At 40.0% G+C, this 15,395-nt stretch overlaps 1 protein-coding gene across 4 annotated transcripts in view; it reads right to left on the reverse strand.

Annotated features, from left to right (window-relative positions):
* Positions 1 to 15,395, reverse strand: part of LOC129281542 (tyrosine-protein phosphatase non-receptor type 13-like) — a 68,692-nt gene that overhangs the window by 3,667 nt on the left and 49,630 nt on the right. For 3 of the 4 annotated variants that reach the window (XM_064112936.1, XM_064112935.1, XM_064112934.1), the window contains exons 36-45: positions 13,714 to 13,805; positions 12,907 to 13,082; positions 10,629 to 10,787; positions 6,917 to 7,041; positions 6,235 to 6,513; positions 5,828 to 5,918; positions 5,046 to 5,254; positions 3,112 to 3,246; positions 977 to 1,195; positions 30 to 92 (exon numbers count right to left, since the gene is read on the reverse strand). In XM_064112936.1, coding sequence (XP_063969006.1) covers positions 30 to 92; positions 977 to 1,195; positions 3,112 to 3,246; positions 5,046 to 5,254; positions 5,828 to 5,918; positions 6,235 to 6,513; positions 6,917 to 7,041; positions 10,629 to 10,787; positions 12,907 to 13,082; positions 13,714 to 13,805 — 1,548 coding nt within the window. The remainder of the gene's footprint in view (positions 1 to 29; positions 93 to 976; positions 1,196 to 3,111; positions 3,247 to 5,045; positions 5,255 to 5,827; positions 5,919 to 6,234; positions 6,514 to 6,916; positions 7,042 to 10,628; positions 10,788 to 12,906; positions 13,083 to 13,713; positions 13,806 to 15,395) is intronic. The other variant, XM_064112937.1, reaches the window with a different exon arrangement.

Here is a 15,395-nt window from a genome sequence, read left to right on the forward strand (position 1 = left end):
AAGAGAAATATCTATGTAAATCAAGTTACCTTCGTTTGAATCATGCCCTGTCTCTGCTTCCGTAGACCCTTGACAATATTCAGTACCTTGAACTGTATCACAAACAAAAAAGAAAAGAAAAAAGGATTAAGTAAGTAAATAGAATGTTTCAATGGTTACCCACACCACAGGTGACAATTGCTCCTTCCTCAATTTTTGATAATAATAATATTCCGCTTTTATATAGTAATAATAATAAAGGTGTATTTACCCAGGGTAGCCACTTCAGTTCCGAAAACTGTTCTCCCAGCGGGCCCTGCTATTATTACCCGGCTAAGCTAGGCTACCTATTCGGTGCACACAGCTTTTTGAGGAATTACTTCCTGCCGGTACCCATTTACCTCACCTGGGTCGAGTGCAACACACTGTGGATAAATTCCTTGCTGAAGGAAATTACGCCATGGCTGGGATTTGAACCCATGACCCTCTGTTTCAAAGTCCGGAGACTAATCCACTGGGCCAGGACGCTCCACATAGTGCTTAATACGACGTGTCTAAGCGCTTAACGGATATATTATTACCTCGGTCATCGGATTCAATCAGTCATTCCTGCAAAAAATGTATGCACATCCTCCACTCCCTGGGGAGTATTCCAGTCAGTCACCAGCGAGGCGCAAACAGTACTGGACAAGCTACAATGAATTTCAATTCCTAACGGGTACCCATTTAGCACCTGGGTCGAGAGTGGCAAAGTGTGGATTAACGCCTTGCCAAAGGACGCCAGACAGCGGAGGGATTCAAACACACGACCCTCTGTTTACAAGGCAAATGTCTGAACCACAACACCACGGCTCCTCCACACAGAAGTAGAGTAAGGACTTTGGTTGTGATAGGCGTCTTGGTTCAGAATATTGTATTATTCATTCACTAATACTAAGTGCATAACTTTCTAATTAAAAACATGACCAAAAAGGAAAAGTAATCAAAATCCTCCTACCTCCTCATCGTGTTCTATGAGCCCCAGGATGACGTCGATGGTGATGAGGGTACCGGTCCTTCCAATGCCCGCACTGCAGTGGACGACGATGGGGAGGCGGTCGTCGTGGATACGCCTCATGTGGCAGGCATAGCGGAGGAGAGGGAGAGAGGTGGACGGCACGCTGTGGTCTGGCCAGGTCGCAAAGTTCATCTGGGTCACGTGGTGGACTTCACTCGTCTGGAAAAAAGTTGAAATAAGGTAACAGAATAATAAATCGCAAAAATATGCTTGAAAGAATTGTAGGACAACATATTTGGGGGCAGTGGAAGCGGTCTGAAGGGACTTCTCCTCAGAAGAAGGTCAAGTCCAGTCTGGACTGTGGGAACTATCCTTCCACAAAGTTATACAGGGCCCCATCTTTAATACAAAACTATGGAAAGCCAGCAACACCAACATCTATAATACCTACAACCGTTTTCTAAATATGATGTATAACTCTTACACGTATTGTCTTGACCAGGCAATGAACTCCTTAGTCTTATGGAGGGAATGTCAACATTTTGTATCCAAAGAATTATGACATTAAAGGTAAAGTCCACCCCAGGAAAATGCTGATATGAATAAATAGAGAAAAATCTTAAAGTTTTACTTATTTTTCACAAAACAGTGATATGCACAACTAGGTGAGTCAGTCGATGATGTCCATCACTCAGTATTTCTTTTGTTTTTATTGTTTGAATTATACAATATTTCATTTTTTCACAGATTTGACAATAAGGACCAACTTGACTGAACCATATAGTATTAAACAATTCTAATTCCACGTGTTCAGGGAGGAATTAATATCATTGTATCACTTGACAATTAGGAGAAAATTAGAATATTTCATATGATAAAATACAAAAGAAATAGTGAGTGGATGACATCATAGTCTCCTCATTTGCATACCAGCCAGGATGTGCATATAACTGTTTTGTGAAATTCAGCGAAACTTTAAAATGTCATAACTTTCTTATTTTACATCCGATTTTGATGAAATTTCCAGTGTTATGCTTGTTGGATTTTTCTCTTCTCATTCAAATGAACTTTTTGTTGGGGTGGACTTGTCCTTTAATGGATTTCCATAGTTGAGATTGTGTAGGGGCTTGTGTCCTGAGCATTCATACCAATGCAGTGATGCACTTTATTGATTGATTGGTTGGTTGGGATTTTTTTACCTGATTGCTAAGAAAGCATGAATGCTTGTAAGCAAGCAACCAGAGGACCGACGGCTTAAGGTCCTCTCCGAAGGACCTGGTAATGAGGATTAATACCTTACCAAAGAGCAATAGCGCACCGCTCTACCGTCTGAGCTATCGCGCCTCCTCAATACAGCCAGCAATCGAGAATTTCAGTGTGACATTTAGTCACACTGAAATCTTTGTGACACACCTCTTGGTGTTATATGCCCTTTGTCTATCCACCATCTTACCGTCATGTATTTGGGATCGGTATTATATTAGAAGGGAAGTTTAAATGAACATAAATGATGAACTCTGAAGAAAATCATTTGCAGTTCAAATCTTAAGCATTTATTCAAAGTTTGAGTATAGTTGAGTAGATATTAATGAAGAATCAAAATACAGCAGGCAATGGATTCAAATATTCAGAAGTATAATATAGTTCATGTCTAAACTTTTAAGTCTTGAAGTCAGTCGGTCTATCTGGATGAGTGTGGATCTAGTATATACAGTGCGGCTGTATCTCTGTAGTCTCTCTCTAATAATCAAGAAGTCTTTTATTTATATCATTAGTTTTGGGGGTGTAACAATTCAAGGTGGAAGTGATCTAAACTTCTTCTGATCGGTCTACAGGTAACGGTCTATCAAACTTTCTCTGGTATAAGGGGTGTGGTGATGCTCTGGGCACTGACTGGGGCTAGAAGTGTGAGTCATACTTCTTCTTAGAACTTTTGTTCCTTGAAGTTAGCCGACATCACCGAGGGTTGGACTTTTATAGTCAGGGTTTAAAAGTTAAATGGTATTGGGGTTTTTGGAATTCTAAGATGACATTGGGGGAGTTTGTTAACAAGTGAAGATGAATGACCGATAGGATTACAGGAAGTTAAACTACATACTACATAACATTACGTATGTGGAAGCTTGTGCTCTTACCTCTGTGTCGATCATGAGTATTCTCCTGATGCTGAAGTTCTCCAAGTTTTGATAATTCTCCAGCCTCACTTCAATCCGGTCGTAAACCATCAGGGGCGTGTTGGCCGACTCTGGCCAGTAGCGATGACATTTCACCTGTATTAAACACAGAGGAATGAAAATACATCATGCAGACTTTAAAATAAAAAGCAAAATCTGAATATAATAATAATAGCCAATTTTTATAAAGCAATTTTCCTAGAATGGCTCAAAGGGCGTTACAGCATATTATTACCCCGGTCATTGGATTCATTGGACTATGGACTTAAAATAAAGTAATAAATCGCCTTTACTTTGAAGTGCAATTTCATGAAGTGTGTATGTCCGACTCCTTACATGTACAGTACATGTAGATGGGAAACTCTGTCAAATGATTTGTATCTGTTTTCAAGATCATATGGTAATTTCTAATACTCACATTAGCATTGCTTTAGCAGTTTGTGGTGTGAAGTGAGAATGGAGCAAAATGGGGTTTGATGAACAAAACGGTTGATCATATTACGGAATTGCTGTTATATCACCAGCACAACAAATTCGGTAGAATCATCAACGTCACCACAATCAACATCAGCATCATCAACGTCACCACAATCAACATCAGCATCATCAACATCAGCATCATCAACGTCACCACAATCAACATCAGCATCATCAACATCAGCATCATCAACATCAGCATCATCAACGTCACCACAATCAACATCAGCATCATCAACATCAGCATCATCAACGTCACCACAATCAACATCAGCATCATCAACATCAGCATCATCAACGTCACCACAATCAACATCAGCATCATCAACATCAGCATCATCAACTTCACCACAATCAACATCAGCATCATCAACATCAGCATCATCAACGTCACCACAATCAACATCAGCATCATCAACATCAGCATCATCAACGTCACCACAATCAACATCAGCATCATCAACATCAGCATCATCAACGTCACCACAATCAACATCAGCATCATCAACATCAGCATCATCAACGTCACCACAATCAACATCAGCATCATCAACATCAGCATCATCAACGTCACCACAATCAACATCAGCATCATCAACATCAGCATCATCAACGTCACCACAATCAACATCAGCATCATCAACATCAGCATCATCAACGTCACCACAATCAACATCAGCATCATCAACATCAGCATCATCAACGTCACCACAATCAACATCAGCATCATCAACATCAGCATCATCAACGTCACCACAATCAACATCAGCATCATCAACATCAGCATCATCAACGTCACCACAATCAACATCAGCATCATCAACATCAGCATCATCAACGTCACCACAATCAACATCAGCATCATCAACATCAGCATCATCAACGTCACCACAATCAACATCAGCATCATCAACATCAGCATCATCAACGTCACCACAATCAACATCAGCATCATCAACATCAGCATCATCAACGTCACCACAATCAACGTCACCACAATCAACATCAGCATCAACATCAGCATCATCAACATCAGCATCATCAACGTCACCACAATCAACATCAGCATCATCAACATCAGCATCATCAACATCAGCATCATCAACGTCACCACAATCAACATCAGCATCATCAACATCAGCATCATCAACGTCACCACAATCAACATCAGCATCATCAACATCAGCATCATCAACATCAGCATCATCAACGTCACCACAATCAACATCAGCATCATCAACATCAGCATCATCAACATCAGCACCATCATCATAAAGCTAATTCATGTCAACTAATTCATGTCTTCAGCATGCAACTTCAGACTTAGAGTGATCAAAATAATGTTTTGAGAACAAGTTAAATACAGACACAGCTGCAATTTAATCCTGTCCCGCACTATAAAACCTCCATCATCTCACCTTCCCGCTCTCGACGTCCATCGTTACCATGGCGATGACATCTGCCCTCTGCTCCCAGACCATCAGCCAGAAATCCTGGGTGGTATTAGGGAGGGGTCCCTGGCAGGCGATGTATTCGTAGGTATCCTTGCCGACCTGTGTCTTGACGTGGCTGGCGTTGATGTAGTCCGACGGCCCGCTATCCTCCAAGATTACTCTCGTCTTGTCATCTAGAGCAAAAAGGAGGATGGATTAGTTACAAAAACACATTTATAAAGACTTGGTATACTGACTCTAAATCTTGTATTCTTACATTTAGCCACACTTTGCTGCACTCAACCCAGGTGACTTGAATGGGTAACCAGCAGGACTAATTCCTTGAATGCACCGAGCGCTGCAAACGGCTCGCTCAAGCTAGAGCCGGGGTAATAATAATAGTGTCCCTCTGGATAGATTATTGCTATATAAATGCTTGTTGTTGTTATTATCACTATTATTCAGCTTGGGTTAATTCCAACCCTGGTCTAAACTTGTGGTTTAACTATGGATAGCCAATTGTGAGACTCGTGCCATGTGTCAGTACATATGGGTGCTAAATTCATTCATAATTGTCTGAAAATAATAATGAAATAGTTTTTGCCATGATCAAAGATATGGAATGAACACAATAAACATAAGAAACATGAAATAAAACAAAACATTGACAATTTTGGCTTCCCATAAATTTTATAACAGAGTAAGACTACAGTTGAATTGAACTTCAGACTGAAAAGAGAAACTTTACAAACATAATATGAACTTACATGGTAGGACATTTCTGAAGCGATTCTTGTCTTTGTTTTGTACCTTCTTTGCTTCTTCGCAGTTGTCTATAGCCTTCACCTGACGGAGTGTCTGTAACATTAATACATGAACAAGTTGTATAGAATTTGAGTGATTTACACAAATGAACACATTAACCACAACAAATTCAAAGATCTTATAAAATATTCAGAGATCTCATATAAAATATCTCCCCTCAAATCAGTAATTTTTAGATGTAATTCAAAGATTCCAAAATCTCACCGCATACAGTGATTCTTGGGTACATTGTAATGACAAATTTCAAAACGTACTTCAAACTCATGCCTGAAACAACATGGATCTTTGAAAATACATGTATCAATCTGTGTCTGAATGGGCATAAATCCTCCCTGTGAGAACTACCCACCTTAAACTCCTCTGCCGGATCCTGCTTGTCGATCTGCTTCTGGATCTTCGCAATGCTGCTCCTCAGACTCCTACCCGAATAGCGCCCTCCCTCGATTGTTGCAACGATAGGCATGTTTTCAAGCTGGGCATCCGTGATGTCTTCTAGGATTTTCGTACTGGGCGTCCCTCGCACGGCTCCGTTGGCCCCTTCGCCAATGTTCTCGTCATCAAGCGGGAGACTGTTGTCGCTACCCCAGGAAAGCGAATCATCGTCGCTCTCCTGTTTGCTACTTCGCTTCTGAAGAGAGCAGAAATAAAACAGCAAGAACAGAAATGTAAGAAGATGCATACATGCTAAAGAAATTTATAATGTACAAAACTTGAGATCTGTCGTGTCATTTCTCAATATCCCTTCTAAAAGTAATTAAGACATAAATCTCAAATACAGATTCAATTTATCAGCTCATTTGACACTTAACTGTCTGGGAATGGTAACTACAAATAGCTTTCTTCATCATATAGAATACTAGCGCATAGTAAATCAGTAGTAAAATAGTAGAATCATAATGTATAGATCTAGATCTAAAATAATAATATAGACTAGTTAAAATCAACCTTCTACTTTAACTTATTTTAATACTTCCTAATGGAATTCTTGTTTGCCGCAACTACAATGCTTAAGCTTTAAACTTGTTACAAACCTGCAGGGCTCTGCCTAATCTCTGAGCCGCCAGAAGACTATCGGACTTCTTTCCTGCGCCTTCCGGGATCTCAAGGTCGTTGGGAAGGTCAGCCGTGGAGTCGATGTCACTATCCGTGTCTTGTTCTATAGTGGTAGTAATGTAGATATATACATGCATGCAGATATAGAAGTGATTATAATGTCATACACAGCTGTATATATATTTCTACATAGGCCTACTATATTCTATATTTGACATATGTTGAACTCTGTGCCTAATACTCTTTACTAACATTCTAATTTCATTTCTTGATTTTCTATAAGTGCATAGGGACATTCATTGCAATGTGTTATGGGCTTTAAAAGGACTGAATATTATTATGATCTCTTGAAATGTGCTATAATAGAACTAAATATCAATAATATCTCTTGAAATGAACTAAATGTAGGATCATGGTACATGTATTCCATACAGTACCAGCAAAAGATTTATATTCTTTTGCAGTGAATATTAAAGTTCCTAGAAAAACTGTGTAGGTAATTTTGCCTGAGTCAAATCCTTTAAGACCACATAAATCTGTTTGATTCAGGGAATTATGACTTAGAAGATGTGAATTAAACTTGTTTGTACATGTATATATTCTGGTCTGAACATGTGTTTCAACTTCTGGAAGATTATTCAACTTAAAGTAGTTCAACTTTAGCATAGTCTACTATGTACTGTATACAAACCAAAGTGAGATTCTTATGGATGATTTGCAAAGGTATGTTTCTTTGGCAAAAAAGTAAATGAATGTTCAAATCAGATTGTTATCACTGTTATAAGAATGCATTATAAATCAGTTTAAGGGATAGGCAACTGTTTTATCTAAACATGATTTAAAGTGACCTTGAAGTTCTGGGATGGGTGAAAGAATTTACTGTGGGGCATTTTGATGATATTAAGAGAGATGATCCTTGAAAAAAATATATTCCACTGTAAAAGATTACTCTTCAAACATTCTCAAATTCAAATAATGATGCCCCCACAAAAAAATAACAAGAAAAAAACCCCAGATGAAAACAATTTGGGTAGAGTCTCATTTAGACATGGTTTGACAAAGATCAGCAATATTTTTGTGCATATAGTTGTAAGAGGATATGGAAAACTGTGAAGAGGCAAGAGACTTTATTTATGACAAACAATTGCGGACCAATCACATTCTTTGAAATAGTACTAGGAAGTGCAAATAAAAAACAAATATGTGCAAAATGATCTGTCTATATTTGCATTAACAATGTAACTACTGACATAATTACACATGATCATGATGTTCGAATGAAATGACTATTGAGTCCAATGATCAAGCATACAGTGTAAGTACTTTGATTAAATGCAAATTAAGTCATCGTTGATATGCGTTCAATTACAACTCAACTTGTGCAAGACCTTTGCATGAATTCAATTGAATTTTTGAGTTTTTTTTGCATGCAATGCCCCATAAGACATGATATGACATTATCGCAAGAGTCAAAACAATGTTGTCATTTTTCTACGCCATTTAGGACCCTTTTTGAGCCTTTCTTCCAGATTCAGAATAAGATGTTTTGATTGTCCGTGATGCAATAATTATATATGTAAATTCAGTTGGAAATTAAGTTTGTTCACACAAAACGGTTTGCAAGTTCTTATACACATACTGCATATTCACTTCACCATATCTGAACAACATGAGTATTGCCGAACTTTGCCTCTTCTTGTCTCAATAAACCTTATCAGTACATACACTACTCAAAAAAAGTTAAGGACCACTTTTTAAAACGTACATAAAGATTTTATACAAGGTGTTTTATTTCTGGAAATACCTCAGTACAACTGTCCTAAATGTCCTTAAACACGCTGTAATCAATTTCACGCATGGGTGGTTTCAGTTGTTGCACAATGTCTCTCGCATCACTGCACATCCTGAAAAGTGGGCCCCGAGGGGTATCAGCTACCGACATGAAGTGGTAAAAACGAATGTCTGAGTGTCTTTCAGGCAGTTCAGTAACGAGTGTGACCACCTCCTGCAGCAATAACGGCTTCACAGCGCTGTCTCATGGAGCTGATGAGGCGATTGATGTCTCTGACGTCCAGTGCATCCCATGCAGCCTCCAGAGCCACACCCAGCTGCTGCAGTCTAAGTGGATGGGCTTCGAGCTGCTCGAGACTCCTCCCCATCATGTCCCAGACGTGCTCTATCGGGTTTAAGTCTGGGGACCTCGCTGGCCACTCCATACGCTCAATCCCCTGGCCCTCAAGGAACTCGGTCACCACCCTAGCTCGGTGGGCACGGGCATTGTCATCCATGAAAATGATGTTTTGTCCCACATTTTCTGCAAATGGCACCACTATAGGTTCAAGGACCTCATCCCTGTACCTCACTCCTGTCATTGCTCCCCCTGGGACCACGTAGAGACGAGTACGGTTGGCGTAGGTGATGCCTCCCCACACCATGACGCTGCCTCCCCCATAACGGTCATGTTCTGCAATACAGGGGTCTGCAAATCTCTCTCCTGGTCGCCTCCAGACTCTCGAACGTCCATCATTGTGGTCAAGGGAAAATCTGCTCTCATCTGTGAACAGAACTCTACGCCATTGCTGTCTGGTCCATCTGACATGCTCCCCGGCCCAGTTGAGACGAATTCTTCTGTGAGCAGGAGTGAGTGGGACACACTGAGCTGGCCGTCTGGCATGCATATTGGCTCTGTGAAGTCGGTTACGGATTGTTTGAGTGGAAACAATCACTCCAGTTGCTGCAGCGAAGTCATTGTTGAGGCGGCGTGCACTGTGAAAGCGGTTGCGGAGGCTGAGATTCGTCAAGTAGCGATCATCTCTAGGGGTTGTCGAAACTGGTCGGCCACTGCGGGGTCTCTCGGAGTATAGCCCTGTCTCTCGGTGTCTTTGATTTGCTCTGCTAATGACACTATGTGACACGCCCATCATTCTGGCTACTCTTCGCTGACTGAGGCCAGCTTCCAGCATCCCTAGGGCTCTGGCTACATCTGTTTCACTTAGGTGGTGTCTTGGCATTGCTGTTGTAGGCAAGTTGTTGATTGTACAGACTAAAGACGGAAAATGCTTTGGAAGACACTTGTCTTATGGCCCACTGCAATGATGCCAGAGACATCATGAAAGAACTGCATGTGTGAAATTGATGTCATTGTGTTTGATGGCATTCTGGACAGCTGTATCTTGGCATTGCTATTGTCAGCAAGTTGTTGATTGTAGAGACTAAAGACAGAAAATGCTTTGGAAGCCACTTTTGTACGGGCACATTGCAATGATGCAAGAGACATGAAAGAACTGCATGTATGAAATTGATTTCATTGTGTTTGATGGCATCCTGGACAGCTGTATCTTGGCATTGCTGTTGTCAGCAATTTGTTGATTGTAGAGACTAAAGACAGAAAATGCATTTGAATCCACATTTGTACCACTTCACAATGGGCCCACTTTTCAGGATATGCAATAATGCGAGAGACATCATGCAACAACTGAAACCACCCATGTGTGAAATTGTTACAGGGTGTTTGAGGAGATTCAAGACAGCCATATTCGGGTATTTCTAGAAATACAACACCCGGTTTGAAAATTGTATACACACATTAAAAAGTGGTCCTTAACTTTTTTTGAGTAGTGTATATACATGTAAGTTTGTGAAATACATGTATTCCCTAGAACAAACACAACAGACGACAGTGCAAATTACCTGGGTAGCCCACCCTGAACTCTGGTGGGGGCGGGGTGATAGCAACGTCACCAAACGTGCGGGTACTGTGCAACCCTGCCACACTGAAGGGGAGGGTGAATGACAGGGAGGAGTCAAAGGTCACACTGTCAATGATGTCGTCATGGTCCGAGAGGTAGTCTGTGAGGTCACAGGGGTCGTTGGATAAGAGGTCGATGGGGAAGGGGAAATGATTAAGGGGAGGGGTGAGGGTTTGATTTTGGTTGCGTAGATCAAATGACAAGATCCATTACCGTAGCAACAGAGGAGATTAACAGTCAAGGTCGGGTAAGGTCAGGTCAGGAAAGGTCAAAGGTGAATGTGGGTGATTAATGATTGCAAAAAGGAGGGGTAGAACTTAAGTTTGGGTGTTTAGATAAAATATCAAGAATAATATCCATCATCATGATGGTGAAAGATAAGGGGAAAAGGTTTGTTTTATGAGGTCAGGACATGTCATCAGGTCAAAGGTCAAAGGAAAACATGCAAACACAACACAGGTGAAGGGTGCAAGGTGTAGGGTGTAAGGTTAGGACAAGGATAGCACAAGTGACAACATGTGAACAGGTTTAGTGATGAAAAAGGAAAGAAATAAAAAGGTAAAGTTTTAACATCATATCAGAGACACAAATGCACAAAGATCAGACTGAAAATAAATCACAAATATTAAAATATCAAGAGATTACATTATACCAACACAAACAAAAACAATTCTGAAGAAGAAAATGAGAAAAGTTCTGTGCAAGAAAGATCAAACAGAAATATAAAGAGCCATCTTTGAAAAAAAAAATTGACTTATTTCTTATGCTTTACACTAATTTTGTATGCTTTATAATCAATCTAATTGTATAGGGATGTTGAAGTAGGCTAATAAGTTTAGGGCTGAAAAGGTTGTAGTTCCTCATTGACTGATCAGCCTCATCCGTTCTACCAAAGCTTGGAAAAATAGGAATATGTATCTCTTATCTTCCAAGTTAATTTACTCAGTCATGCATGGGGTGAGTAAGATATCATTAAAAAGATGAGACATTGCTCTTTCACATTATGGTAAATTTGAATTGTAATATTCAATGATTACTTCATATTAGCCATCTAAATTTGGATTATCTATATTTTGATCCCCATCGTAGTTAAGTATTTCATCAGCAGGAAATCAAAGAGAAACAGGCTAGTTTACACATGCAAAAATAACAATACAACAAAGATTGACAAAAGTGCATGCAATACTAAGGGCAGAGAAAACTACCCACAGGTAAACATGAAGACACAAGAAAAACCAGTAGAAAATGATAATCAGTAAGTCTTCATCATGCATTACTACATAACATATCAAAACGAAACACAGACCCAGGCCCTGCCTTACAAAGAGTTGTGATTGATCCAATTGATCTCAACTATGGAAAGCCACAGACGACATCATGCATAAAAAATCATGTCCATTCAAGATATTTTGTAAATTTGAAAAAAAAAATGAACGTCTTCAAATCCAAATTAAAAACATATCAGTTTACATGTAGTTGGAAAATTCATTTGCTTTGCAGAAGTCAGTAACAAAGGGCTTCTGAACATGTACAACCGGGGGGGGGGGGGTGGGTGTTTCATAAAGCTGTTCGTAAGTTAAGAGCAACTTTAAGAATGACTGGTGAACCTTTCTTACGCGCTAAGCCATTGCCAGTGAACATTTTAATGTATACAATTTACCACAGGAAAGGATCACCAGTCGTTCTTAAAGTCCCTCTTAACTTACGAACAGCTTTATGAAACGCCCACCTGGAAATATTTTGTATAAAATGTTGCACCTTTTAAGTATAGGCCTATTTTTATCACAAAGGCAAGCACACATGCCACCTAGAGGGAGAATCTATGACACTGATGTCATTCCATAATTGCGATTGATTACTTCAATCGCAACTTGTTGTGAGACAGGGCCCTAACATAGAAAGAGAAACATCAATTGTGTGCAAATAAAGGAAAGGGGTTGAAAGAAATCTGGGGCCCGTTGCAGAAAGAGTTACGATCAAACGCAACTAAAAAAATCTTGTCGCAACTTGATTTTCAGCCAATGAAGCACCCGTATTCGGGACTTGCGCTTGATATTTTGACTTGCATTTAAACGCAACTCTTTCTGCAACAGGCCCCTGGTCATCTTTCATTTCACATATGAAATAGCTAGGACCTGTAGTTGTGCATACAACAAAGGGGACTAACTTTAATCTCTGTAACCACCCAGCTTAAATTTTTAGTGTGAACTACTACCCACCAAGTGGCTTCCTGAATCCAGCATCCCGGGCCGATTCCGTGTACGATTCAGCAGGCGACAGTTCGGCATCGCTGTTCTCGTCCTCCTCTATGGCACGGGAGAGACGATCTTGAACCACAGAGGGCGTCTGTCGTTCGGTATCCGTTCCGATCAGACTTGCTGGTCGAGAAAGCTGGCTACTCGATTGAAAATACATGGGTGAAAGCAAAATGATGAAATACAGTCACTTGTGGTTTTATCCAATAGTGATATGCATGGCATGGAACATAAGAATAACCGGTGTGTTGGCTCAGTTGGTAGAGCGTACGTCTCACAACCGGGAGGTCGGGGATTCAAACCCCGGCCGCGTCAGACCAAAAGACGTTATAAATGGGAGTTGCTGCTACCCTGTTTGGCGTTTAACGATTAAAGGGATAGAGCCTCGTCGATCTGGCGCTGCACAGCGGCTGCCCGGCCCATGATCAATTGGGGAAGCAAATTTCGGAGTATTTCATTTCATGTCTATTTCGAACAATAAAATATGGATTTTCATTTTTTTTTTTCATTTCAAGAATCTTCGCTAGTAGTCAGATCAGTGACTCTCCTACATGCATATGCATACTCAGAACATGATTGAAGTTAATCTATCACATGGTTGAAGTTGATCCATCAATTGGTTTTAATTATTGCGAGAATGAAAATGGGAAAGAAAAATGGACGGACAACCGGAAAACGTGCCTCCGGCAACCACCAACAGTGGGGAGAGGAATACATATACATCACTACTAATACTTCTTTACTAAGTTGGCAACACTTTTCATTACTTACCCTGTTACAGCGAGCCTAACGACACCTTTACTTTTCCTCAGAATTGTAATGACCTTGTTTTGTGTCATTCCAACTAGACTCTGTCCATTGACCTGTTAAAAAATAAAGATTGTTTGTTACTCAACATTATAACCATTTCATCATAATATTCATGACATATATCGTTTATCATCACCACATCACAACCATAATCACTGTCAACATCATCATTGCCATCACCACCACTACCACCACCACCAACACCACCATCATCATCATCATCATCATCATCATCATCGCCACCACCACCACCACCATTAATATCATCATCATCATCACCCACCATTACCATCATCATCATCATCATCATTGTCAGAAGCTTATTCAAACTCCCCTTTACTAGCCAGTGGAAGAGCCTACTTGGTTGAGTAACTCCTTAATTTGTTTATGAATAGACCAAACCTGACTGCTAGAGTAGGCAACCCCTCACTGTGTTTGATAGCTATTGTGTGTGTGCACTGCATAGGGCAATGCAAGCAAATGCTCAGCAGACTGCAGATAAGCAAGCATAGGGTGCAGCAGCACCTTTCAGCAGCTCCTTGGCTGGGAAAGCCAGCACTTTGGTGCCACGCCTTTGATATTTGGAGTGGCATGTAAGCCAGCAGTGGTTGGTTCACTGGTTGGAATTCAAGGTCCAGACTGTAAGTTGATGTTTTATTTTACCATATAATTATGGAAGGCTTTGATAACATTTAGAAACTGTTATGTTAATTTGTATTACAATTGAACATGACGAAGGATAATTATGCTATCTAAAGACTAAGATATAAGACATACATGTAAAGATATCGAATATTATATTTATGTCATACACTTTATGATACATTTTATGCCTTACACACGTCATGAAATGATTGTTTTAGGAAGTGACTTAACTGTCCAATAATTTTAACTTGAAAGCTATTTTGTCCTTTATCAAGACAATTAGTCTATTTACTACAAATGTTAAACACTTGTCAACTAAGGAGAGTGGAGATTTTTATATGACGCTTTGTTAGGATTAATGTTTCACTTGTTCAGAGTTAGGACACTGCTATTAGGTACTCGAAAGCAAGTATAGAAAGTTCAGTGACCTGCTTGAATGTACTCTGCATTTACTTTATTATAAGCCATTTGAATAACAGAAATGATATGGACTGTAGACTGTTAATCCTTGCGTATTCTCTTCCAGACGGCCGTTTTTCTCCATGGTTTATCCACGTCTTTTGACGTTCCGTGTCTCCATGTATCGCCAAAGTTCTCCTCGTTTAGCTACGTCCTACGTCTTGTGACGTTCACGGCCTCTTCGACGTCTTACGACGTTCTACGATTGCTACGTTATCCACGGGAAAGTCCCGAGATCTAGGTTATCCGGTTTCTTCTAGTTTGGCAAGTTCATCGCATTCGCGAGTTCATCCTCATATCGTCTTCCGTTCGGCACTGCTCATCCATTTGCGTCTGACACCGGGTGATGAGTGAAGACTTGAGAAACTGAACTTTCCCCATAATATAAAGTCGGTATATGTATAGTATATACATTGTTTTCATAAACACACACAGAGATTATGCTCTTTCCTTTGAATAGGAATAGCAGGTCACAATACTTAGTTTATTTACATTATACTAATTTGAATTGAGACAGATTGTTCCAAAACTTATTGATA

Source organism: Lytechinus pictus, chromosome 18 (assembly GCF_037042905.1).
Source record: "Lytechinus pictus isolate F3 Inbred chromosome 18, Lp3.0, whole genome shotgun sequence".
In the NCBI taxonomy this organism is placed as follows: domain Eukaryota; kingdom Metazoa; phylum Echinodermata; class Echinoidea; order Temnopleuroida; family Toxopneustidae; genus Lytechinus; species Lytechinus pictus.